Genomic DNA, 26,015 nt, shown 5'->3' on the forward strand with positions numbered 1-26,015 from the left:
CTTTGTGTCAGTTTTAGTTTCATGTGGATGGGCCAAAATAACGCCCTTCTCATAATGACCTACTCAGCCCATCTCAATTTTAAGCTATTAAAAAAATATTATGTCACGTGAACCCAACTTATTAATGTTTTTAGTTACAATTCAAATCAACTAACCATTGGCTGCCTGTGAAGGACAGCCATCTGGCTCATGCTTATCACTTGTCATCTCTCATCATCATATGAAGACATTCATCACAACCACTACATGACACCAATTGAAGCCTGCCATATTGGACGCTACTCAATATTCGATCCATTTTCCTGGATGAAATGTCTTCTCCACATATTCCTGCTGTTGCTCTAATGAAACAGGGGGCATCGTGGTAATCTAAAGATCCCACGCTGTTATACATGTGGAAATGAAATTAATTACTGGAGATTTGACACGAGCGGCCAGCTTTACAATCATCGAGTGAAACGCAAAGCCGTGATCAATATTCAGAAGCACACAACTCAGAGATTGTTCGGTTGGAGACAACTCAGAGATTAATGAGATTCACAACATTTGGTCATCTGATCGCTGCGATTTCATCCTCACAAACTCTCTGCTATCCATTCTCACCACTTTAATAATCACGTCAACAACTTTGCTCTAAACTGTACATTTTGTGTAGATACTCCTGTATATACTTAGTCTAAGCCTATTTTTATTTAGTCTGGTAACACTTTATTTTAATGAATGCCATAGTTTATCCTAGTTTATATTTTGCTATTGTTATTCATAGATTCATTTTGATCCATGTTCCTAGTTTATGAATTTTGTTCACTGACATTGGCAATAAACCTTTTTCTGATGCTGATTCAGGAGAGAACATGTACCTCTTCAGTGCTGCTATAACTCCAGATTTGTGATGTCTTCAATGTTACGATCTCTAAATCAGACAAAGCACCAGACCACCATGAAATATTCAGATTTAAGTACCAGCGTGCTAGTTCAAGACGAGATCCAAGTTAGTGCATTCAAATATCTACTTGTTTTGTCCTGGTTTGAGCCTATTTTAATGCTGATGTAGATTTGATTTGTTCCTGGTTTGTTCCTGGTTTGTTCCTGGTTTAGTCCTGGTTTACTCCTGTTTAGCCCTGGCCTTGACCACGTTTAGTTCTGAGTTTAGTCCTATTTTTACTCCCAATTTTAACATGCTGCTTTTGCAAGTGTGAACGCACCGTAAAATTGACCTATATTTGGACTAAATCGAGACTAAACTGGGTCCCTCGCCTCGTCACTGTCAGAAACATGACTAGATTCTGATGATTCAGAAGCATGATTATTGTTTTCATTTTCGCTGTGTGCAGAATGCATTTAGAACTCGACCACTGGCTCATTCCATAGAAATTTGCGCTGACTAAGTATTTAAATGCAACCATAGTTTTTTCAAGCTGAACAGATCTGGAGAAGAGAGGTTTTCCTGTTGGCTGGCGACAGAGAGAGAGAGAGAGAGACATCCCTTTCCAGGTCAAAAGGAGGACAAAATGATCACAAAACCTTCTGGGAGTTCTGTGATGCTGAAGTGTGACTGGGCTATTTTTGACCTGCTTTTCAGACACATAGAAGCTACAAAACAGTGAATGTAAGAGGCCGGGGCGGGTGTTTGTCTGTGGGCTGTCCATGGGGGGCCACCAAGAGGGGGGTCTGTGGATTATGATCCCTTCAGTTAAGGGCATTGATCCAGGCCTCTTTGGGAATGAAAGACGCCGACAAAAAGGAGGGGACTTGCTACAAGCGTTTCTCTGTGTGGTATTGAGTAACATGACGGCTCACCACAAACGTCCTTTACATCACATTCAGAGGGAAAGGTCACTGCAGAGCATTACAATATGCAGATCACCATGATTGAATTAGCATGGGCTGTGTCAAACAATAATCAACCAGTGTGGTGCTTATAGCTTGTGTCTTTATTGCATGGGGAATATGAACGCTAATAAACAATAATGCAATTAAACAAAACAATACAGCTGTGAACACTATGGTATATAGCTGGTAGACTATGACTACTTTATTTTTTTCAGATTGTGTTAACCCTAACACCTAACACCTAACATATAAATACTAAACATAAATATATATTTTGCCCTACTTATAAGTAATAATCCTATTCTGTAGGGAGGCAACTGGACGGAAAGTTCTGGCTTCAAAATAGTATTGAGTTTCAAAAAAAAGGTGTGTAAGTGTGTAATATAATTGTAGATAAAATGGAAAGCTATTGTAGGCTCCACCATAATCTCCTAAAATAATGTAAAATATTATCGTGTATGTCATTTATGTCATGTATGATATTCTGTGGCCAATCCTACACTATTGTTCTTTTTTTATTTTTTAATAATGCTAATAAAGCCCTTAAGTAGAAAGCAATGCCCAATTAGTCCCCAATTGTAGTTAATCCATGTAAACATCTTAAAGCAGTTGAATGTGCCCACAATCTACCCTCCGTAAAAACAGAACTTTGACACTGAAGTGTGAAGCATGTTAAAAGGAGCAGCTGTATGATCACTAACAAGAGACATTCAGAACATAGCAACAATCTCCAAAGCCAAGCGCACGAGAAGCCATCTTACCTGTTCTTGCGCCCACCTCTGCCGGTCCTCAGGTGAGCGCGGGTGTGCCTTGACCCCCCTCTGTAGGTCCGGGGTGTTGTGGTGAATGGAGGGCAGGTTTAGGGACTTGGGCCTGCTGTCGTGTCTGTGGTGGGGTGGGGGGTAGGCTGCTGTCTCTGGTTTAGTGTGAGCGTAACTGCCTGGCGGAGGGTCCTGAGCCAGTTCCTCCGGGCTTTGGTCAGTGCTGCTACTCAGACTTCCCATGCTCATACTCATTTTAATCTCAGCCACTATTTGGTCAATGTCCTCCTCTGCTTCCTCCCCCGTTTCCCCTTCTACCACCAGCACCTTACGCCCGCGATACGGAGACCCCCTCACCAAGTTCCCATTGTCCTCCGGCGCATAGTAATCTCCAGAGTAGGACCTCCTGTGTCCTTCATCTTCCTCCTCATCCTCCTCCTCATTCGGACAGTAATCCTCGCTCTCTGGCTCGTCCTCCTCTGCCCTGTCTGCCCGTCTCCCCACGTGGAGTCTCTCTTGGGGATGGTGCATGTGGTGATGGTGGGTGTGGTGGTCCAAAATGGGTTCAGGTCGTCCGTTGTAAATCTGTTCGTCCGGGTCTTGCTCCACGACTTCGCAGCGTACTTCCCCGTCTCCGTCTCCCCAATCCTCCTGAACTCTGTGCCTCTCCCAGTGCTCCTGCCTCACCTGCCCGCCCTCTCGCCACTCCTCCTGCACCTCCACGTCGCCCTGTTCCCATTGGTCCTGCTCGGGATCACCGTCCTGCCACTCTTCTTGCACTTCCGCCTCATCTTCTCTCCATTCCTCCCTGACTTCTGCATCATCCTCTTCCACCCACTCCTCCTCTCTCGCCTCACCTTCTTGACCCGGCCCCTCCTCGACCCAGCCCTCCACAGCCTCCTGGCATTCGTCAGAGCGGGGAGGTGGGATGTCTGAGCTGTAGTCCGCCTCTTGCTCGTGGTTGTGGTCGTTGTGGTTGTGACTGTGGGGTTGTGAATGGTTGCACTCTCCCTGGCCGTTGCAGTCCATTCCCTCCAGGTAGCTGTCATCCTCTGGGCAGTAGCGGATGTAGTAGGTCACGCCCTCATCCTCCTCCGCGAGGCCTGCATATAAAAACACAAACTGGAATTATTAGGCCCGAGCGCCACAAGCTGGCGAGAGGCCTATTAATCTCGTAAGGCCGTGCGAAGCACGGCTGCGAAAGTGCGCACGTAGTGCGCACGAAATCGAGCGCGAAGCGCTCGCCCACTTCCAAACACTCACTAACGCACTCCTCCACTCATGCACGCCCCGTGCATACTAATTAGTTGTAGGAAAATTGAACATTACCGTTGTAAACGGGCGAAGCCCGTGCAAAAGTTCGCACTAAACGAGCACTTTACATTGAGATCCCCATATAAAGCACTCATTTGCGCTAAGTAGCTCACGAATACGTTCCCCATCTCTTGCATGTTCCGTGCATATAAGCATGTAATGCAAAAATTGAACATTATTACTGTATAGAGGGCCAAAAACACAAAGTGGGCGGAGCCCACTCAAAATTATCGAAAGTACCCGTCAGTGACCAGGGACCCACACCATGAGGTAGGAAAGCGCGAGCGCTTTCCGAAAATGTATAGTTTATGATATTTGAAAAATGGGAAACATTGTTTTCGCATCGGAATATTATTCTTTCTTTCTTTCTTTCTTTCTTCTTCTCGGGACCAACCCCCCTATTTTTCACCCAGTGAACATTGACGAAAAGTCACAAAAATTTGCACGCCTCTAAAAATCGTGCCTCTCTACATTCTGGCTATTTCCTTTTTCTAAAATAAAAAAAATTGGCGCGTCAGCGCCCCCAAATGTACCAAAAATGCATTGAGAGATGGGAAATGACCCAAAAAAAATATGATCGTAGAATCATGAAATTTGGCGCAGAGGTAGATGGTGACAAGAGAAGTAAAAAATATTATTACGGCAACGCCGTCCGCCCAACCAAATGTCGGCCATATTGCTTCAAAAATGGCTAAACATGACTTCGGAGTTTTTCCAAACGTCGTACTTTTACGAACTCCTCCAAGGGCGTTGGCCCTAAAAAGCTGAAATTTGGTGAAAATGCTACTGAGGAGTGGGACATGAAAAGTTATCCAAATTACATTGATACCTCTCACGATCTCTGTGCGGCGAAGCCGCAAACTGTAGCTAGAATTTCAGAAATCTCCCATATTTAAAATTTTTGCCGTTTGCGCAGATAAAGTCCGAATTGCGTCAAATTAGAATCAGTTGTTAAACTCTTTGCCCTAAACCTACTTGAAGTGAAATAAATTCATTTGGCGCCACAGCGCCCCCTACAGATTTTATATGGAGGTTAAATGTTTAGTTATGTTTAGCGTAATAAAAGGACAATTGGGGCGCGTTAGCGCCCCCTCCTCTTGCGGCGTGGCGGCGGTGTGGCGGCGGCGTGGCGAGGGCCGATCATTGCCGCTTGCGGCTATATTTTTGTTTGTGTTTGTTATTTTCAATTTTTTAAGCAAAACAGAACATGACACAGAGGCAGAACAAAACAGACAATAGCGGCACAAAATATCCTAATAAAGTCCACGGCATGAATTGTTCCATTTAGTCCAGAGTCTGTCCAATTTCAAATTGAGTCTGAAGCCCTTTTCTATATTTTTGTTGGGAAAAAAGATGTAATTGATTTACAATACATAGAGTGAGTGTTGAAGTTGAATACACATTACGCTTTGCTTACAAAAACTACATGGGGCCTTTTTACACATACTGGTAATTATATTATTTGTTTTTCTTTTTACAACAGTGTAGTATGCCCTTATCATTACTTACGGCTGACTAAAATGACCTCCAATTAAAATCTATTGGATTATAAGTAAACGGATCCAGGGTCTTCCCAGAATCGTTCATATTACTGAAAAAAATGTGGGGATTTTAAATACATCAAGAACATATCTTAAGTATAGAGTCTTAGGTCCCAAATTAAGTCTTTGTGACCTTCAAGACATCACAAAAGAAGAGTCATATTGAAGCACTGCTTGTTATTTGTTTTGCTTCTCAGTGAAAAATAGCAGTGTCACTCTCAAGGTCGCCTCCATTCTTTATTTATAATATTGATATTTTGGTGGACCTTCTGCAGCATTTATGACATTGTGTTAATAGCTACCATCACGTATTCACTTGTAGGATAGCACAACATGCTACTAAGTGGAAATGTTACTTATTTACTAAGCCCCAAAATGGTTAATACAAAACCTAATTACCTAGGAAACAACTAATGCAAGTCATCTAGAAAAAAGTAATTACAAAAACTAGCAAATTCACATCAAACATATACAATATCAGTTTATAGTTCAGAAGACTGCTAAATATGAAATACTTACCATTGTCATAGTCTTCATCCTCTGAAGAGTTGTTCATGTACTCTGAGCTGGAGTCGTCGTCCATACTGTCCGCACCATTGTTGTACTCTGTGTGGTTTATGTGGTGGTGCTCCTCTGGTTCAGGCTCTGGTGTCGGGGGCGTAATCGGTCTATGCTCCTCTACTTCAGTCTCTACTTGATTATTGAATTCACTCTCCTCCACTCCAGGCTCTGTCTCCACTTCGGGAGGAGAAGGGGGGCAAATTACCTCTTGTGTCTTGGGGGGAGTGCACTGTGTTTTACAGGAGCGAGGGAGGGGTTTGGGGTCCCGTGGGTGGGGCTGGTGGTGGTGGGACTCTTTGGGGTAGCGCATGGAGCGTTGTCGCGGGGCAGGTGCTCTCAGATCGAGGGCCTCTGGGGTGTGAGCGTCGAGACAGGACACAGGTGCAGGAGCAGGAGGAGGGGCCGCCATACTGGTCCCTCCGCTGGACCCGGGCCTCTTCCGCTGAGCCATGACTGGTGCTTTAGTGCTGGCCATGCATTTTTACCAAGTTGAGCCTAAAGGGAGCACACACAAAAAAAGCGATATAGTCTTTTTTTTAGGGTTTCAAGGCTACAACATTTTCAACAACATTAAGTGCAGGCGACTGTGGGTTTTATAGTAAAGTAAAACAACAACAACATAGTAAACTAAAAATAGAAACCTAATTTTTGTTGGGTTTTTTGGTTGGAGAGTTTTGGACAGAAGTATGTGGGCTCTCATTTATAAAACGATTTATTAAATGGAATTCTTAAATACGTGCACGGTGGCAAAGGCGGTTAGCGCTCTTGCCTCCCAAGAAGGAGATCATGGGTTCGATTCCCGGACCAGACCAACATCACATGATCTCTGTGAGTTTGCATGTTCTCCCCGTGTTACCGTGGGTTCTCTCCGGGTTCTCCGGCTTCCTCCCACCGTCCAAAGACATGCATGTGTTAGGCAAAATTGGTGACTCTAAATTGGCCCTAGTGAATGAATGTGAGCGTGAACTGTCTGTAATGTCTATGTCTCTGTGTTGGCCTTGCGACAAGTTGGCCACTGTCCAGGGTGTACCCCGCCTAAGGCCCGAAGTCACTGGGATAGGCTCCAGTCACCCGCGACCCCGAAAGGGAACAAGCGGTAGAAAATGGATGGATGGAATTCTTAAAAACGTATGTACAAACTTCCATAAACCTCCTTAAACGTACTAACTTTTTGTCTATCTGAGGACAAATCTCTTGAAAGCGACATCTCTGAAAGCTCCTAAATTAATCATTTTTGGAGCAGAACGCTCATTTCTGCTTAAAATTGTCTTTTTATTTCGCAAACTCAACATGGAAAATTGCATATGTAATTGTTTTTGTACGTACGTCCGCTTTTTAAATAAGAACCAAAGTCTGTCCAAGCTTTGAATTTGAATGCATTTTTTTCATATCTCGTAACAACTAATTTCAACCAAAAAATATGTTAAAAGGAATAATTTGTTTAATTATTTTGCACACTCCAGCATTTGTCCTGTGACGATGAAACATTAAAACCACCCTTGTTTGGTTAGGACACAACGCTGTAATCTAAAGACTTCTGGGTTTCACCTTTAGCACAATAAACAGAAAGAGCAGCGTGAGAAGTGTCCAGGCTGAAATGCACGGGGGCACTGCCAAACTGAGAATCAATAGCTACATCAAGGTCATCGTCTCACAGGTACAGTGGAGGAGTGACAGTGAGAGCAGAGCCTGTTTGGGTGATCACTCATTTAGGACTTGTATTGATCCTGGAGTGGCCTGGTGAGAATGGTCAACACGGGCCATAATAAAATAGTGTGCAAAAAAAAGAAAAAGGCTGCACCCGTTTTAGCTACACCAGTAAAACAAGGCGAGTTGGAACGTAAATACTGGTCAACACGCACAGAATCTGTTTGTATTATCTGTCATTGTGGTTAGGCTTATTGCATTTGATATTTTACATGGCTGCTACATCATATATTCCACTGATTATGTGAACATGGTGAGAACAGTAGCCCAGGGGCACTGACAGTACTGCCAACAAATGCACAATTGCACTATAAGATTCATACACCGGAGCCACAGACAAAGAAGCAGGTGAGGTTTCTTGCTAAAGCTGCACATTTTTGGCCCCAACACTAATTTGCTTCAATTCAGATGTATCTGTATTTTTATTCATGCGTCAACAATAACAATGATATTTTGCTTTTTTTTGCATTGTACTTTCTATTAGACGATTCCTAAGTGCTACAGAGTAAAAACAGAAACAACAAACACCAGAAATATCCATTAACAATGCAATAACTGATCATTATATCTAAGTACTTCATCCATCACTTGGGACTTAACACAATGACAAACTCAAAAACGGAAGAATTAAAAAATAGTGACATTAGACAGATAAAACATACTTGTAGCATAATTTGTAGATCAATGAATAAAAGTTTATTGAACAGTCAAACTTAAGATGACTTTCTAGCACTTTGTTCAAAAGCTGCGCGCGCGCGCACACACACACACACGCACGCACACACACACACGCACGCACACACACCTACACGTGCGCGCGCACACACACACACACACTGATTGATTCTGTCTTCAATTTAACAACTAATACATTATTTCCACGTATAGCTACCCAGTCATATTCTCTACATCGTATTGTTGCTTATGCTACACATTTCCTTGGAGAGGTATTGCTATTGCTTTCCAATTTCCCATTACTATAATTATATGTTCCATCACCCTCAGTTGCTGTGGTTAATTAGCACTGCACAACTTGGAACAAACAGTACACCATTACTCCTTTAAAATATCGCAAAAAATAGGACATATTATATATATCAACATATGATGATGCCAGCAAGTCTTTTTTGCTGCTTCATACAATGGACCCCATACAAAGATGACTCACCAATAATAATGTTTACTGTTTAAATTATATATAGTAATACACACAATATAAATGCCATAATCAAAAAAACACAGAATACTTAGTTTACATCTTTCTGAGAAATCGATACAAACTACATCACTTACCTGAGCCTGGGACGTCTTGTACAATAGCCCTCAAATCTCCTCAATAATGGGCATATCCCACTCCCTCATGCTCCTCCCTTCCCCCAACGGGCAGCCACTACACAACAGGCCCCTCCCATTCTTTTCATTACATCCCAGCATCCTCCGGGCGAGCCTCAGCCACGCCTCAGACCAATCCCCCGGAGATGGAGGTAGACACTGGTAACTACGGGCAACAGCATCCCCTGAGGGACTTGTATACCCTTCGACCTCTCCTTTGTGAAGATTTACAGCTGATATATGAAGTGAGGCATTTCCAATAGTGGAGTAGTAGTAGTGAAAGTAAATTTTGTTCTCAGAGACTTACATTTCTTTTAAGGGTTTGATTGGCATGAATTATATTTTACTGACAATGTACCCGAATAATGTCAGAAGAAATCATTACAGCCAGTTTTCACGAGCTTTAAATATGTGTGGCATTCAGACCAGAGCAGAGCAGCCTGACGGGCAATACGTAGAAATGTATGATGGAAACTGTTGCTGTGGGTAACTTTTGCATAGGCTTATTGTGTCATGGTTTTGATGTCTAAAAAATACTCATGACTGAAATCACAATTGTTTGAAAATGAACCTGTAAAAAAAGTATATACACCGAAAACATTGTATTAGTAATGTTTTTGTGGCAATGTGTTTTAAAAGCCTAGACTAGAAACGTGTCTTGAGGGAGAGAATGAGTGTGTGCATCATTTTGAACAAAAGGAACAGATTACAATTGAATATAACAGAACTCATGATTTGAAATACGATTAATTGCTCATGCTTTAGCAGATGTTATGTTATTTTGAGTGGTCCTTATTCCTCCAAATGATCAGCACCCACCAGGACCAGATACGGGGAAACTTGAGCTTGAGATCATTTGACTTTTGAGTTTACAATATAAACTGAATCTCTGACTGGGATATTTCAATCAACTTGAGCACAGTATCTCTATCTTCCAAATACTGTTGTTAAAATTGCATGATAGCTCTACCAGACAATTCAACAGAAACATTAAGATTAACCTGATATTGTTTTCTTTCAGGGGCCATTTACAATCTAATCTCTTCTAATCCTACAGCACAGAGAAGGTGAAGCGGGGCAGATATTGAGGATATGGGGCACAGTGAGAATCATCTCAAGTGCTATTTAGAGGCTTTGCAGAGCCTAAAAGCAATTCACATGTTTGCCATCCTGTCGGTGGCCGAGAGCAAAGCCTTTTGGGATCAGAAGCTCAAACTGCAAAACAGAAACAAGGTGACTAAAGATCAAGAAGACTGACAGCAGAGGACACTGATCAGATCAATGCTGCATCGTTCAAGAAAACAATTGGATATCAGGGGAGAGTTGTATTAGGAATAAACAAGGCAGGTAGTTCAAGAACTAAAGATATCAATTATTTTAGTTCTTTTACTAACTTCTTGTGGACGGAGTTGGCTCTGGTGCAAAGCAAAATGTCATCCAAGGGAAATGGCACATTTCTTAATCTGTATTGAGTTTCCTTCAGAGTTTCCTGTCCAGAGCTAATACATAAAGTCCCTGTGGCTTAAATAGCTACTGGGCTGAAATGAGAGAGGTATTTTAAATGCGTTAATATATTTTATATTGATATTATCTGCAGCAGACAATACTGCAGGAAAAATGCAATTGTAAAATTGTGTTAGAAGTAATGGGGTGGAATTTATTAAGTTGTTAAACGTCTTCCCACATGCATTATGAACAAAACATGTTGTTTATGTATATTCGTACATGTTTTCTTTTCTCTGGAGTGTTCACAATAAATGACAACTATTGTGAATTGTGCCTATTGTACAACACCTACCTAATCCACTGAAATACAGCACAATTTGTCCTAAGATAGAGAAAACTGTTGGACAATTGCAAAACAAATGAGTTAAGTCCAGACCGTGATTCAAGCTTTTAAATTCACCAGTAAAATCCTTTTGACGTATACAAATGCACCCCAGAGATATAGCAACAGTGAGAGGCTCACATCGACTGGACTGAGGAGCAGCCTGGGAGCCGTATCCATGTCTGTCTCAAAACACATTGGCTACACTGAGATAAAGCGTTCAATTAGGCTCAGTTTGTGCTCTGTCTTGGCAGTGAGTGCATTTGGACTTTGGTATCAACCACAATGAAGCAGAGGACAGGGCAGAGGGCAAGGACCAGCAGATGGAGCGGCTAAGTTTAGGACACAACTAGGGTGACCATGAGGTCCTAAAAAAAAATCTGTTCTGTGATCTTGCATGCAACGACTATCTTCTATCTATCTTCTACAGTGTTACCAATGCCCACAAATCTATGCCTAATACCTATTCTTACATTGGTCATAAATAGACTGCAGCAAAGATACATGGTTGGCTGTAAAAAACAAACAAAAAACAATACAATATTTGTAAAACTGCAAAAAAAAGATCTAAGATACACATACAGTGGCAGCAAGAGAATAATCAATTTGGGATTTGTCTTGTTAGAATAGTATAATGGTTTCATACAAGCATTATAAATGATTCAGAACTGATGGGAAATAGAAATATTCTCTCAAACAGAAACTTGCATATTACAGATTAAAAAACACTCACATGCATCGTTCACGAGAGAAACAAATTGGGATTTTAGCTCTATTTCATTTTGTGTGAAGACTGATGTGTGCAGAGAATTTTGCTGTTCAATCTAAGGTGCAGAATTTTTGTGTTTTTCTTACAACAAACCGCACAAAATATTATTCATGTGAAAACTTGAAATGGGAAGTAGATGAAGTGCTCTGCCTCAGCCTTTTAAACTGGATTATTCACACCGCACAACACTAGCAAATTGTGCGTAGCGGTAGTTTGATGTTTCAAAAAGGTTTTATGGATTTGATCAAAAGGGAAGATTGCTTATTTAAAAACTATTCAGAAGTGTGAAACAAAATATCTTGTGTTCACTCTTCAAAAGGCGACACAACCTAAAGGGGCGGAGGTCAGCAGACTTGTTTTTTAATCTTGTCGTTTTAGGTCAATAAATATTCAAAATTGCAATTTAAGGTGTTCAAAATACAATGTTATACCAACTCCTCTAGGTGTCACGCTGTCCAGCACGCTTCACCAGGGACTCTAAGAAGATCAGGTACCGAGTCTGCACTGCTGTTTGGCCCAAATAAATAGATAGATCAATCAATAGATAGAAGTCTTTATTTGGACCTGTTCTTCTTCTAACAGAGGAGGATAGACACAGCGACCATGAGGGCAGGAGGACACAGGGACCCTCTCACTCACTGGGGAAAGCTCCTGAAACACATGGCGGCTGAGATTGGGGGATATGACACATCTCTCACATAAACTCACACAGGCACTTAAATATGAACCGGCAAAATGCTCCTTCCCTTTGTGTCTGTATTGTGCATGTTACTCCTCAATTGCCATTTTTGTGTGAATGAAAACAAATTCAAGCCTTTATCAACATTTTGAAGTCCAACCCAAGATTGTCGAGGAAAAGAAAACATTAACTTTCTATGACGCTCTTAAAACAGAAATTGTATTGATTTAAACATCAAATTAATAATAGTACCAAAAACAACAGCCTGAAAATGCCCTTTCCCACAAAATCCATAAAAACACACATTAAGGACCCGTTGTTTTGTATAATAAGCCCAAACAACAGCAACAGATAACATATTTAATATTATGACCACCATTATGGCACTACAGGGCGCATTAGAGGGCAGTTTGGATTTAATAAGTGGCTGGATCTGTAAAAAGATGAAATTTTACACCAGCGATGGGATGTAAGGGGCTCAGAGGAAGAGTACAAACCGCAGAGAGGCACGAGGATGATATGTGAACCCGGACTGTGCAGCTAAATTAGATTATTTTAAGATACACAATATGCCTTTATACAGATGGCCAAGATCTGCATAAAGGAATTACACAAGATGATTCACTTACACAGCTCTGTAGTGTAGTGCTACATGTGTTTGGAGGGTATGATGGTAACTGTTGTGATACTGTTGGGGGTTTGGTTTTTGGGATAACTTTGTCTTCTCAGAGCAGTGTAGAGAGCAGACACAAATTCAATGTGTTGTATAATTGAAGGCTCCAGAGTCTGTGTAAAAGCACACTGCGTGCAATGGGCAGCACACGATTATCCAATTTAAATAATGTCGGTTGCTGAAAAACCTTTTTCAGGCAATTTCATCATAATTTCTTTATCACAGAAGGAATTAATTTTGTATCACAATTCACAATATCACTATTTCATCATCTGCAAACTTTTATTTTAAAGGCCAGTATTTCCATTCTCAATTTTACTTGAAAAAGTTTTTTTATTTTTATTTGAATAAGTACAATTTAATTATACTTTGTAAACAGACCTTCCAGCCAGGACTTCAGAACTTAAATAAATACATAGGTTAATAATAGTTGAATCATAACTACTGGGATGTCATGATGTAAAATATTAATGTTATGATTATTGTTAGAAACAAAAACATTATTCAAGATTATTCACGATTACTGAGAGCGTGATTAAACAACAGTGAAATCATTAATTTTCATCAAAACGAAATTCAACTTTCTGAATGACAAAATGTTACATAATTTATCAAGTTGATTATTAAGTCTATCCTCGTTTTGATAACTTATATTTACATCTGCTGGTTGGTTGCATGTTTGTAACAAAAACAATTTCCCTTTAGGGATGAATACATGTAATTCTGATTCAGCCAGATTAAAAATACTTTACATTTAGATGACTATTGATTTAATTTAAAAAAAACAACAACATTATGACCTTAATAATCATGATTATAGATGAACTCTAATCAGAACAAAAAATATTGACAACATATTTCAAACAGCAACACACTACACAGACACCATTTGTCATCGAACTATCTTAATAAACGGATGGCGCATGATTCTTCTTGTAAATAAAGAAAAAAGGCACTATTAAAGAGAGAGAGAGAGAAAATGAGTTTCCTCACAGCGTCCTCATTGAGATTCAGCGTGTCTCCCACTCGTCTCAGACCACAACAAGAGCGCTGCACAGGGGACAGGAAGAGACTGAAGAGAACCAGCTCGCTCCCCAATGTGCCAGCGTCCAACCCCCTCCCCAAACGCACACATGCAAACCCTCACCAGAGACAGACACACCCTCCTCCGCCCGCCCTGACTGTTGCCATAACCACCATTTGTTTTTCAGCTGGTCTGTTGGAGACAAAGATGGTGGCATGCAGTCACTGAAAGAAACTAAACTGTTGTGCTAATTAACTTGTGCGATGTGACGAGACTAATTGAGGACTTTCAAGGTTTTGGTTGCGATTAGAAAACGATGTAAATTCAAGTGAAATGTGTAAACATTTAAGGGTTTATCTTAATCTTTGTCATTAAATGAAGCCATAAATAACAATACAATTTAAGAATGTATCATATTAAACAACCCGTATCTTTTAAAGATAATAGATCACATAGATTGCATGCTAAATCTGGACACTTAATTCACTTTCCACCTTCGAATATCATCAAAGAGTCTTTGGAGTTCTTTGTAAGAAATATACTTTATGATAAAACCCTGCACATATAACGTGTACTGATATTGACGGTAAAAATGACATGACCTTGATAAAATAGTGAATTTTCTGAAGAAGCAGATGATTTTATTTTTCTCTTGAAGGCAATAGGGAAATACAACATGTACACTATATTGCCCATTCCTATTTTACATGGATCTCCCGATAAACATCAGCAACTTTACAGTGTGAGTGTTTTGTTCATAATCCCTGATCATCTGCAAAAGACCTTTCGCTGTTGCTTTTCCAACACTCGCAATGCATTGTGGTCTATATTGACCTGTCTAGTGACCAGTGCTGGACACTACTTTCCAAGGTACATTGGTGCACTACTTTTTCACTGGTGGACATTGGGACACAACTGAAAATTGTGCCTTATATAGGGGATAGTGTGGACATTCAGTCGTAGCCCTTGCCTTGAATGTACCATCACGTCCAGTCAAGGTTCCCAATTTGAATCTCATAAAATATACTACTACACAAAGTATTAGAGCTGGGGAAGTGAAGATGCACTGATTAAAAAAAAAAAAAAAAAATAGAGACAAGTGAGAAAAGTATACGGTATCAATCGAAGGACTTTAAAAAGGTCAGATCAAAAGAGTCATGCCCATTACTGTTCTACATTTATCATTTTGACATAATTCAATAACAAGTAAGTCAACACCTATTATTGAAAAATCACACCTTATAATTCCTCATAAGTCTCCGACAGTTGATTCACGTGTTTGTGTGTTTCATCTTCCACAACAGGCAGGTGCACAGTGTGAGGTTGTCCTACATTCAAACAGTCAAGTTTGCCTGGCGACTGGCCCCAAGAGCTAAACACGACTAAAAGGCCCCACAGGGAGACGGGCGATTTCACAAGGTTTAATTGAACTTGTCAACTAAGTTTGAGGCTATTCACAAGTAAAAAAGCGAGCGAAGTTGAAAGGAATTATGTTCATGTGTAAAATCTGACCGCAGGGACTTAAGCACACTGCTCATTTATAAGTCAGGATTAAAAAAAGTTAGTGCATTTTACTATATTTAAAAGCTTGAACTAACACCCAAACTTGACTCATTGCGAGCACCAAATGAGACAGAGAGGAGAGAAGACAGATTAGGGAAATGGTGCTAATTAAAATGGCGGCAATTTGTTTAGTCCACAGATAAATAGTAGCAGCACATAAATCACTGATGTTTATTTATGAAGGCAGATTAGTCACATGCTGCACAAAAGCTTGGAATGGCTAATGGGATAAACACTTACAACCAAGACAATTTTGCATAAAAGTATTTATAAGAAAATTTAGATGCAGTTTAAGCTGCAAGTTAATTGCAACAGACGCAAAAAAGTATTCTGACTCCCTCCCGGGGCGCCCAAAGCGGAACAAAAGATGGTACAATTTAACAAATTAAACTTCGGATTTTCAGACTTCACAGAATTTCAAAAACATAAAACTTAAAAACTTCAATCTACTGTATGAACAAAAACAAACAGGTACAGGAGTGTGTTTGTACAAGAATCTGTGAAATGACGAAGATGATGAAGGCTTTTTGTATGTTTCACAGTGAGTGCAGTGTTTTGATATTGTGAGATTCTTCATGTGAGTGAGGTTTTGAGCAGCGTCCGAAAAAGTACATGGTAGAGCAGTAGAAGATCTTTCTACTGAGTCACATTTTATTCCCACTTTCCCAGTTGGAGTTTGCTTGTTCTCGCTGTGTCTCAATGGGTTTCCTGCGAGTTCTCTGTTTCCCCTCCAAAACCTAAACAGGCACAACTGCTTAAAACCTTGAGAAAGGTCCTGACCAACCCAGGCTTAAGATTTCTCATTCCTCCTGACTGGTACCTCCTGGTTACTCAAGCGGCATTGGAGGAGAGGTCAAATGCAGACGACAAATTAAGCAAACTAACTATAAAAGGTGCACTAACTATTCTGTAGGGTGCGCCACTTGCTTGTCTACAATATGGCGTTACACTTCATCAGGAAATAGTCAGATCTGTGGAGAAACAGGCTCACGGTAAAAATAAATGCATTTATTTATTTATTTATTTGCAATACACCTGCCATTCAATGATTGTGTGACGGATACATGTGTAAGGCCATCATGTGTAACAATAATGCAGCTCATTAAAATCGCCATATGGAAAAAAGCAGGTGGCCGACCGCTACTAATATTTATAGAACCTTTATCACTTCAAGCCCCGCTACAATATCTAAAGATCAATTCAAATTTAAGCAAACACTTAAAAACTTGGCCAAATGGATAATTCTTCACCTGCCCCGTGCCATTTATCCTGAGCTGTCGCCTAGAGGATCTGGAGACGAGGGAAAGTATTGCTTTGGTGACACAAAGCCAGAGATCTCGCCTTTGAAAGATCTTTTGAAATCCATCTATCGGGCTATTTCCACTTTAAAAGTCATTCTTTCTCTGGCTTTTCAACCCGTGGCCCTTATTAACTTTTAATCAGTGCCAGCGTTTTGGCCGGTCCACTTTTCCCTCGCTTCCTTTCAAAACTGAACAAAGATACGGACCTATCAGGGGTTCTAAATCAGTGGTAACGGTACAACCAATGGTACGTGGACATCTTTGGACGGTACTCGCTTCTCTTGCAAATCAAGACATGATTGAAGTTTTATTAGGGCTGTGAAATTGTCAATGATCAGCTTTTTAACCGACAGATCTAAAGCTAATCCTTTAGTCCAAAATCCGGTGTGGTGAATGTGTGCGCAAAGCTTAGACGTCTTATTCCTTCCTGCTGCTGTCAGACTTTATAACAAACACTGTTAGCCCTGAACACTTGCAGCACTGACTTAACCATGTGCAATACCGTCATATTCATGTACAATTACTGTCATACTCACATGCAATAATGTCACATTCATGTGCATATAACTGATGTAAATAGAGTGTTTATTTTACCATTATTATTAGTATTATCTTGTCTTACGCTAGCTGTTTTTATTTTATTTTATTTTATCTTTATAATTCTACCTGCGTTGCAACAATGGAATTTCCCCATGTGTATAGACCTTGATTGTCCAAATTACAATAGTAACTGCATTTGTGAGGTAGTGAACGGTTTGAAAAGTTTGCACAGTTATCAAGAGTTATACTTGATAAAAAGCCATACGTATTATATAGGCATTTGTTCTGAATAATATGCTGCAGCATCGACTTCTCCACTCTGGGTACACTCAGGTATCACAGTCTGAAAATAGCCTGTACTCCCACATAGCCGTCTTCACACTGACACAATCCCCAGAAAAATGCTAATAATATTCATTGGATGCAGTAGCGGTCATTGTGTTCGGGGGCCGCAGTGAACGGCGCAGGCAATATTGGGTCGGAGAATATCCTCTTATCTCACTATGGGACAGACTCACTGAGCAGTAACAGGCAGCGCACTATTGGCAGTTTGGAGGCAATAGCTGGAAATCATTTCTGCACAATTGCACTGGTCTTTGGTGAAATAAAAACAAGCGGTCAGAATACAAGTAAGGACTAACATTTTTATTTCTTATTTTGAGAAAGTATGACGCAAGACTAGATTTTTTATTAGGCAAAGAAAGTTGTCAGAACATCAATATGGATGATAATTAGAAGTAGTTTTGTTGATGTTGGTTATTGGAAACACAAGCACACGTTCAGGCACTTTGGATTACGTGCATAACTTGAGCTAAAATGCGTTGCCATTGGAAGCCATGTAGAATCTTTGATAAGCCTAAACCACAGACACGTGCACATTATGAAACAGACTGAGAGAATGGACACACGGCTGGGCAGGCATGTGGATGTTTGTGTGGTTTGGGAAAGTGGCAGAATGCTCCTCCTTATATCAACAATATTTTTACTGTCCAGTCCAGCCAACGATGCCTTGAATTTATATAGCACTTTTCTAGACACTCAAATGCCTGTAAATTACATTATTAAATGACTCCCCACACAGCAATGAAGACACAGAGCTTTTTGACGGATCCATGATTTTACAATCTGCACCAATGGCACCACATTCATACACAAACAAGGCAGGTGAAGGGGTTGCCAAGGACACATGGCAATGGCCAGTACTGAGCCAGTGCAACCCCATGCAATACAATCCTATCTGAAATGTGAAGCATGAAACAATTTCATGGTAAGGAATAAGTAGAGCAATAAGGAGTATGCAGAGCTCGCCACGGGTTGTGGAACAAGTTCAAGTTGGATACTGCAAACTGCCGCTCTAAAGCCCAATGATTTACTGACTTGGGTGTGTCCCATCATTTTGGAAACTCAAATAAAATCTGTTAATTATGTTGAACGGTCTACAGTGCATTCGTTAATTCTTTCAAATACAGCACAGTAATGACTAATGTCTGTACAACAGCAGCTGAAGCCTATTGAATATGTATTTTCTCTTTAGAGAAAAAATATGATTTCAGTGTCATTATGTCAAATATAATTTTATGTTAATGAGTTTGGGGACTGACTCTTATGGGAGACAATAATGGTGTGAGCATGTGCAGTTTGACAGAGGATGCAGGCCTGCAGTGCAATAATGCATGATTCAAAGCTATTTTAAGATTGTGGATTGCTAAACCAAGATTTCTTCAGGGAAATCGCTTTCTCACATATTGCATTGTGGAAACTGTGCCAGGCAGGAACACTCAGAGCTGTGGTTTGGTAATGAGGCTGGGTCTATCTGCAGCACCAAGACAAGGGGCTTGGCACCAACACAAGCAAATCTGCTTTGGTTTGTCCTGGTCACAACACTTAACACTGATTACTGCCATGCTTGGTCATGGCTGAATTTACCTGGGACATTTCTAACCCTGCATGTTGCAAATTATATTTATTTTTATTTTTAAGAGCTTCTAAAACATGTAAAACAGTACAATACAGATCCCATAAGCAAATCTAAGTCATAATAATTCATAATCGGTCCTGATTTAAAATATGAATACATTTTTGTTCATAAAGCTGTAATACACAAAAACATTCACTCCCATAGATTGAATGAACAATTTAAGAAAATTGTCTGGGAGGAGTAAATGTCTAATATCTAATATTATATCTAATATTGCGTATATAATCAGCACGTTTCTATTTGTGGATAGTCAAGGCGAGTGCTTATTTAAATGATTGGTGCCATAATTTGCAGAAAAAAATATTCATTTTTGAATTGGCTCAGCAATTTTTTTGCAAACCACTGGCTATTATGCTGGTGAGATGAACTTGAATATACTCTGTCTGAAGTGAATAAAAATCAAATGAGTACAAATTCCCACAATATTTATGAATGTAAATTGTCTGTATACTTCACAGGCGCAGTACAGGCATCAGTATGCACAAACAGCTCTTTGAAGGGAAGGGTAGTTGCGAGGACGGCTGAATCAATGCCAATGATGGAGCAGCGGAGACACACAAGCTGACATATTTCATTGTCGGGTGCTGAGTAGTGATTTCTGAGTCTCGGGGGATGGAGCCAAAGCTCATGAGAGACAGTGGGACTGATGGGGATCAACAGGCCACGCTAACGTCTCACGGCAAACAACAGCACTGATCCTATGACGGCACAAAGCTGGATTATTGCAGCTACCATTCAAATCTGGTTACATCATGTTGAATCTGTTCCTCATCTCTACCACAAATCTCCACCACTGCATTTCCTCTCAGTTATGTGTGAGGAGTAAAAAGATGTCTGGTACCTGACACTCTGACGTCTTATTGACCTTCAGGAGTTAATGAAGTAGCGACATTATCATCACGAGGTACTGAGCAAGCACTAATGCTGTTTTGTTCTCACATTTCAAAATCTATACAGCTTAAGGTGGACTTGTAAATTTTCTGGTGGGACTTGACGTCAGCTGTTTGTTCGCTAGAGAAAGGGTGTTGCACCAATCTCTAAAAATAGTCATTCATCCATTTTCGAGCCATTTAGTGCGATCAGGATCAGTAAAATAACATGAGCACAAACAAGTTCTATTTTTAATTTTGTAATGTAAGATTGCAACATTGTCAGATCATGAATCTGGCTTTAATGTTCAATTTATCTAGTATATAGAGGGATTTTACAGTAATTTATTATCCCAATACTCCTTCAGAACAACAGAAATACGCAGATTAAAAAAGCCTGAGTTCAGATGAATCATTCCACAGTTAACGACATATGGGATGACAGATGTGGCCAGCTGTTTGGTTAAGCATCATGTTCCCTTCAGGTCTTAATGGTGAGTTAGTCAAGCACTACACCATTTTTTCCATTGCTACAGATAATGCAAAATTCACAGCAACAAAAACAAATGCCATTATATTTGAAATGCTGAAATCTACGCCATCAAATATTATTTCAAAGAGTGTTTTTTGTTTTAGTCCTCTAACACATTTTCTACCCTGTAAAAACTGGTTTGTGGTAGACAAAGGAATGTAATATCTTGATTTACAAGTGGCTGTATTCTTTGTCTCCTTCTTATTCATCTTCAAAGGGTTTAATCAGAATAAGTGAACCAAGGCTGCTGGTTATAAAAGTGCTGCTGCTGCTGCTGTTGAGCTGGTCCAAAAACTAGACATCTGTGTCTTATGAGAGCGACAACGAGGCGACATACGGACATCTACTTTTGAGGATGGTCACAGAAGACCATCTGTTGAGTCATATAATGGGGTCTGCAGTCATTTTGAAGGAGGGAATTGACCCCACCCAGACATCACCAAGAAATCATTAAGAGAAGCATACAGTACTATTACTACTATTACTACTATACAGTACATACTAAGAAACATATAGTATAGGGTTGTAAAAAATAAAATAAAAATCAATACACAGATACTAATCCATGCTTAAAACTAGTATTGATATTAGATGCTCCTTTGACGCTGAAAAACACATTAATACTGATTAAAATTTGGACATTTATTGGAGTTTTAGAATTACCTTCTAGTTCTATACAAAAACTAGTATAAAACAATAAAACATTATTACAAAATTAGAATCATGACAACACTAGATTGAGAGTATCAGTGTAGTCCTGATTTAGACCTGATTTAGTTCTGGGTTAGCCCTGGTTTTGACACAGTCCCAGCTTTGTCACTTCATACCTAGGGCTGTGTGCGCGTATCATGTTATACTTATCATTTAAAAACATACTTTGTCTGTTCAGTTATAATTAAAAACACATGTGCAAACAAATGAACCACACCCACACATCTGAGACGCAGCTCACATGGACACATGCTTGAGTTATAGTATTTTATATCAAAAGAAACGCTGCACAGCACATGCTTAATGTTGAGACAACTTCAGGCTTTTACTATGTGTTTACCTGGGCGGAGGAGGATGAATAGTGGATCATATTTTCCTTTTGGCAGCATCTTTACTTGGACATGCGCTCCACACTGGCTGATACGCTGGATGATTATATGTGGATATACATTTCCAATAAGGACACACTGTTTATTGACCAGATGATACACTGCACTTTGCTTGGGAACACGTAGGCGTGATCAGTCGTGGGCACCTGAGAAACCGAAAGTTGGCACAAAACAAACTTTATTTATTCAGTACCAGTACTTTCCGGTTCCTAATAGGAACCAAGTTTTGTTGGCCAGCTGGCTTGACCCATGGTCAGGTTTAGTCTTGGACTCTTGGGCAATTTCTTGGTCAAGTTCAGGTATACTCTGGGTCAGACCGTAGTCCTGATTTAGTACTCATGTTTTAATACATACAAGAATTCCAGAATCAGAAATCAGAAGCAGAAAAGGGCTTATTGACATTGTAGTGAAGAAAAAATCACAATCATAGGAACTTCTTTCTGCAACATACAACATACAACATTCCCGTTTCAAATGTGGAAATCCATCCAAATTTAGGGTATTATTTAGCCAACTATCCTCCAAGGAGGTACATATTTGAGTATTCCTAATATATCATATGTTCGAGTTGTTGTACAAGCTCACTAAGAAAAGCCTTTTTTGTTTGTAGTACATTTAATGCCAAGGCAACAATGACCACATGAAAAAGGTATCAAACATCTAATAAAATACACTAATGCCATTCATGCACTTTTCCCTTATCCTGTTCTCGCACCACACCACAGTGGATTAATATTGTAGTGTGGGATTAATAAATGATGTGTGGTGCCAGCGTTAAAAGGCTGACACCACTCTGGATGGCTCAGTGTTGTTTCTGAATCCTCTTCTCATTACTACAGTATGCCTTCAGTGTGCTGTTCCCATGATGCCCTTCTCTCTCTTTCTCCTCCTACAGCTCACAATCTGCTCACTCACACTCTTCCGCACTTTGTATTTCAGTTTCATCTCACAGTAAAGCAGGGAAGCACTATAGACCTATTTGCGTCAAGCATTGATATACAGTCATTCATATCGATTCTATTGCATCCTAGTCTCAAGTAGGGATGTCCAGATCATTCAGGCGATAATTGTGATCATTCAGGTCACAATATAATGGTAAGAAATAAAAAGAGTAATAGTGATAATCAGAAGCAAAATTAAAAAAATTCAACTCAATCACACTCCAAAACAGTATGAATGTAAAACTTCACTGTAACTTAGGTCTGAATTACAAAAGGTATGAAAGTCTTTTACCAGATTGTAAAAGATAATCACTTGACACGTGCTTTGATATGTTAAAAGAATCCTTTGACTTGGAGAAACAGGCATTTACAAATAAGGAGTTATTATAACAAAGAAATTAAACAAAGCAATAACCATTATAACACTCTGATTGAAATATGCATTAAAGCCTATAAATCAGAACTTAGAAGGAAATAATATCTAAACTATATCAATGTATTATTGACCTGGACAGCTACTCTACTGAATAATATTAAAAACAACTGGGAAAGAGAAAGTAATCTTGTTCTGACGGACGAGGAGAGGGAAGTTTCCCAGTGGAGGACCACAAAATCACATTTTGTTGGAAAAATGTGTCACGTTTCTTCATAACACCATGTCAAACTGCCCATCACTCACAGGAAAATGCTGACTGTTGGAGAAACTGTGGCAGGAGGCAAACCACTACCACATGTTCTGGGACTGTCCTGTTGCTCTTAAATATTGGACTGAAATCAACAAGGAGTTACAGACTGTATTTGACGTTACCATCCCATTAGACTTCAGAACTATGCACTTAGGCCTCAGAACCCTTTCCATGGACACAATAGATGGAATAACTTTGGAATATAATTTTGGCAGCAGGAAAAAAAAGCCATCACAAGGAAAAGGATGACACAAATCCCCCCGACGATCGAGGACTGGATTCTCATTATAACAGACATTAGACATGTGGAGAAAATGACTTTCAGACTTTAAAACGGACAAATTTGAAAAACATTGGGCGAGATGGGATGTTCATATTGGACTTGGTATGCTGTAACTTTATTTATGTTTAATAATATGGTGCCATAATTATTATTTATCATTACTTGTGTTATTGCTACCTTCTTTTGCTCTTAGGCTGTGTCCCCATTTTATACTGTGACATCCACACTCTCAAATGAGCACCCTAGGGTCCTGGACATCATTTTACCAGTAAAGACAAGGGTCACATAACAGAGCATTAACTCATTGTGCAGAAAACCATCCACATGAAGATTCAAGGACATGTTCTTCCTCTTATGACTGAGTACATGTAATCTAAGCCTGTTTTATTGCAATGCCACTTGAAGATCCAAAGGTCACAAGCATCCAGCATCTCCAATACCAATGATAAAGACACAATCTCTCCCTCTGAAAACATATTTATCCGACTGACCTGCTTGCTTTCAACTCATTTAGTCCCATCTAACCTCAAATACAGCACAGTATATCGCAATTTCAGCACTGCCAAATCAAAACCTGAATCATAAGCTATGTCCTAGAATTTTTTTTTTAAAACTTTTTGTGAAAAAATGTGCCTGTTTTACTTTAATTCTGTGGAGAAAAACCTTTAGGGAATTCAAACTGAACAGTTATAACTAAAAAACTGCATTTTCCCTCTGCAGCACCATTCTGGGTTCTCCACGCTCTATGTTTCTTGGTGTTACTTTCTTTCGTTTGTCACCCGGTGCACTACATAAGCATGTTTTTTCCATTTGCTGCTATAAATACACCCTGTACTAAGCTGCACTGTAATAATGTGTTAAAGCACCTTGCAGTAACTCACTGAGATCTGTGGGATGGCAGAGAAGCTCTTTTGTTGGCTCCAGGCGACGACCTAAAAAACAGAGAGAATGAACCTGAGCGTTGATGGATGAAAGATGATGCGTGGAGCATCACGGCGCACGAGCTTTGATCTTTGGGCGTGTGACAGTGGACAGAAGGTAAGAGGGTCTTTAGAGAGGAGGACCAGGTCAGCGAGCCACAGGAGAAGACGGACTAAACAAAAAGAATGCTCTGTCTGAGGTTTGATTTATAATAGAGACTAGGCTTTTACTCCAAGGTCTCTGAACACATTTTGGGTTTTTTCCTCATCAGTGTTGCCATGAGAAATATTTAAAGGAGGACAGTATATCAAAATGTAGATAATATTGTGACGTTGTTTTGAAGATATTCAACATTTGAATATTGAGTAAAAATGCTTCAAAACTAAATGATTAAAAATAACAATGAAAAAAGGAGCAGTAAGGAGATCATGGGTTCGAGTCCCGGGTCAGACCAACGTCACATGATCTCTCTGGGTGGAGTCTGCATGTCCTCCCCGTGTTACCGTGGGTTCAGTGAATTAATGTGAGAGTGAATTGTTGTCTGTGTGTCTGTCTCTGGGTTGACCCTGCGACGAGCTGACCCCTGTCCAAGGTGTTCCCCGCCTAAGGCCCAAAGTTACTGGGATGGGCTGCAGTCACCTGCGACCCCAACGGGAACAAACGGGAGAAAATGAATGAATGAATGAATGAATGAAAAAAGTTATGTTTTAAACGTTCAAATAAAGGTACAAGGGGTTATTTCTGCACTTCTGTGATAAATTTGTTTGATATTTAAACCTCTAATATATGATTAAAGACTTTATAGGATACCAAAAAAAAAGAAAATTATTTTTTGTCACATCATATCAATAACATCCAGTGGTGTGCAGTCAGGGCAATCAAGGCAAGCAGCGATAGACTAATAAATATACATAAATCTAAAATGACTGTGTGTCAACTATATTACCAATGAGTCCATTTATCATTTGATTTGTGAGAGGTAATTTATTTCAACAAGCCAAGCATTATCTTTCCATGTGGGAAAGTCAAGTTGGGACATCTGCATGTTTTTGTTTTTTTGTCCATAAAGGTCAGTAGTTTTTTACCACCTAAAAACATTGCCAAAATCAAAATATAGTCTCTAAACCAGACTTGGGGAGACTTATCCATGGGTGTGTCTGCAGTAGATTAGACTACTGTAACGGCCTGCTCACTGGCCTCTCCAAACGAGCTGTAAAACAGCTGCAGTACATCCAGAACGCTGCTGCTCGGGTCCCGTCTAGAACCAGGAAGTACCATC

General features: G+C 39.9%; 3 protein-coding genes across 10 annotated transcripts in view; 1 reads left to right on the forward strand and 2 right to left on the reverse strand.

Annotated features, from left to right (window-relative positions):
- Positions 1-26,015, reverse strand: part of sdhaf2 (succinate dehydrogenase complex assembly factor 2) — a 222,684-nt gene that overhangs the window by 73,579 nt on the left and 123,090 nt on the right. The window lies entirely within an intron of this gene.
- The window catches only part of sord (sorbitol dehydrogenase), an 85,829-nt gene that overhangs the window by 28,227 nt on the left and 31,587 nt on the right, over positions 1-26,015 (forward strand). The gene's annotated exons all lie outside the window — the stretch shown is intronic.
- Positions 1-26,015, reverse strand: part of apba2b (amyloid beta (A4) precursor protein-binding, family A, member 2b) — a 61,865-nt gene that overhangs the window by 22,530 nt on the left and 13,320 nt on the right. For 6 of the 8 annotated variants that reach the window (XM_072465842.1, XM_072465840.1, XM_072465841.1 and 3 more), the window contains exons 2-4: positions 24,697-24,747; positions 5,969-6,505; positions 2,595-3,697 (exon numbers count right to left, since the gene is read on the reverse strand). In XM_072465842.1, the coding sequence (XP_072321943.1) occupies positions 2,595-3,697; positions 5,969-6,485 (1,620 nt within the window). In that variant the 5' untranslated portion in view covers positions 6,486-6,505; positions 24,697-24,747. Of the gene's footprint in view, positions 1-2,594; positions 3,698-5,968; positions 6,506-24,681; positions 24,748-26,015 lie in introns of all 8 variants that reach the window. The other 2 variants (XM_072465838.1, XM_072465839.1) reach the window with 2 other exon arrangements.

The sequence above is a fragment of the Eucyclogobius newberryi genome, unplaced genomic scaffold (assembly GCF_026437365.1).
Source record: "Eucyclogobius newberryi isolate DKJ021-1_F unplaced genomic scaffold, fEucNew1.0.hap1 SCAF_5, whole genome shotgun sequence".
NCBI classification, from domain to species: domain Eukaryota; kingdom Metazoa; phylum Chordata; class Actinopteri; order Gobiiformes; family Gobiidae; genus Eucyclogobius; species Eucyclogobius newberryi.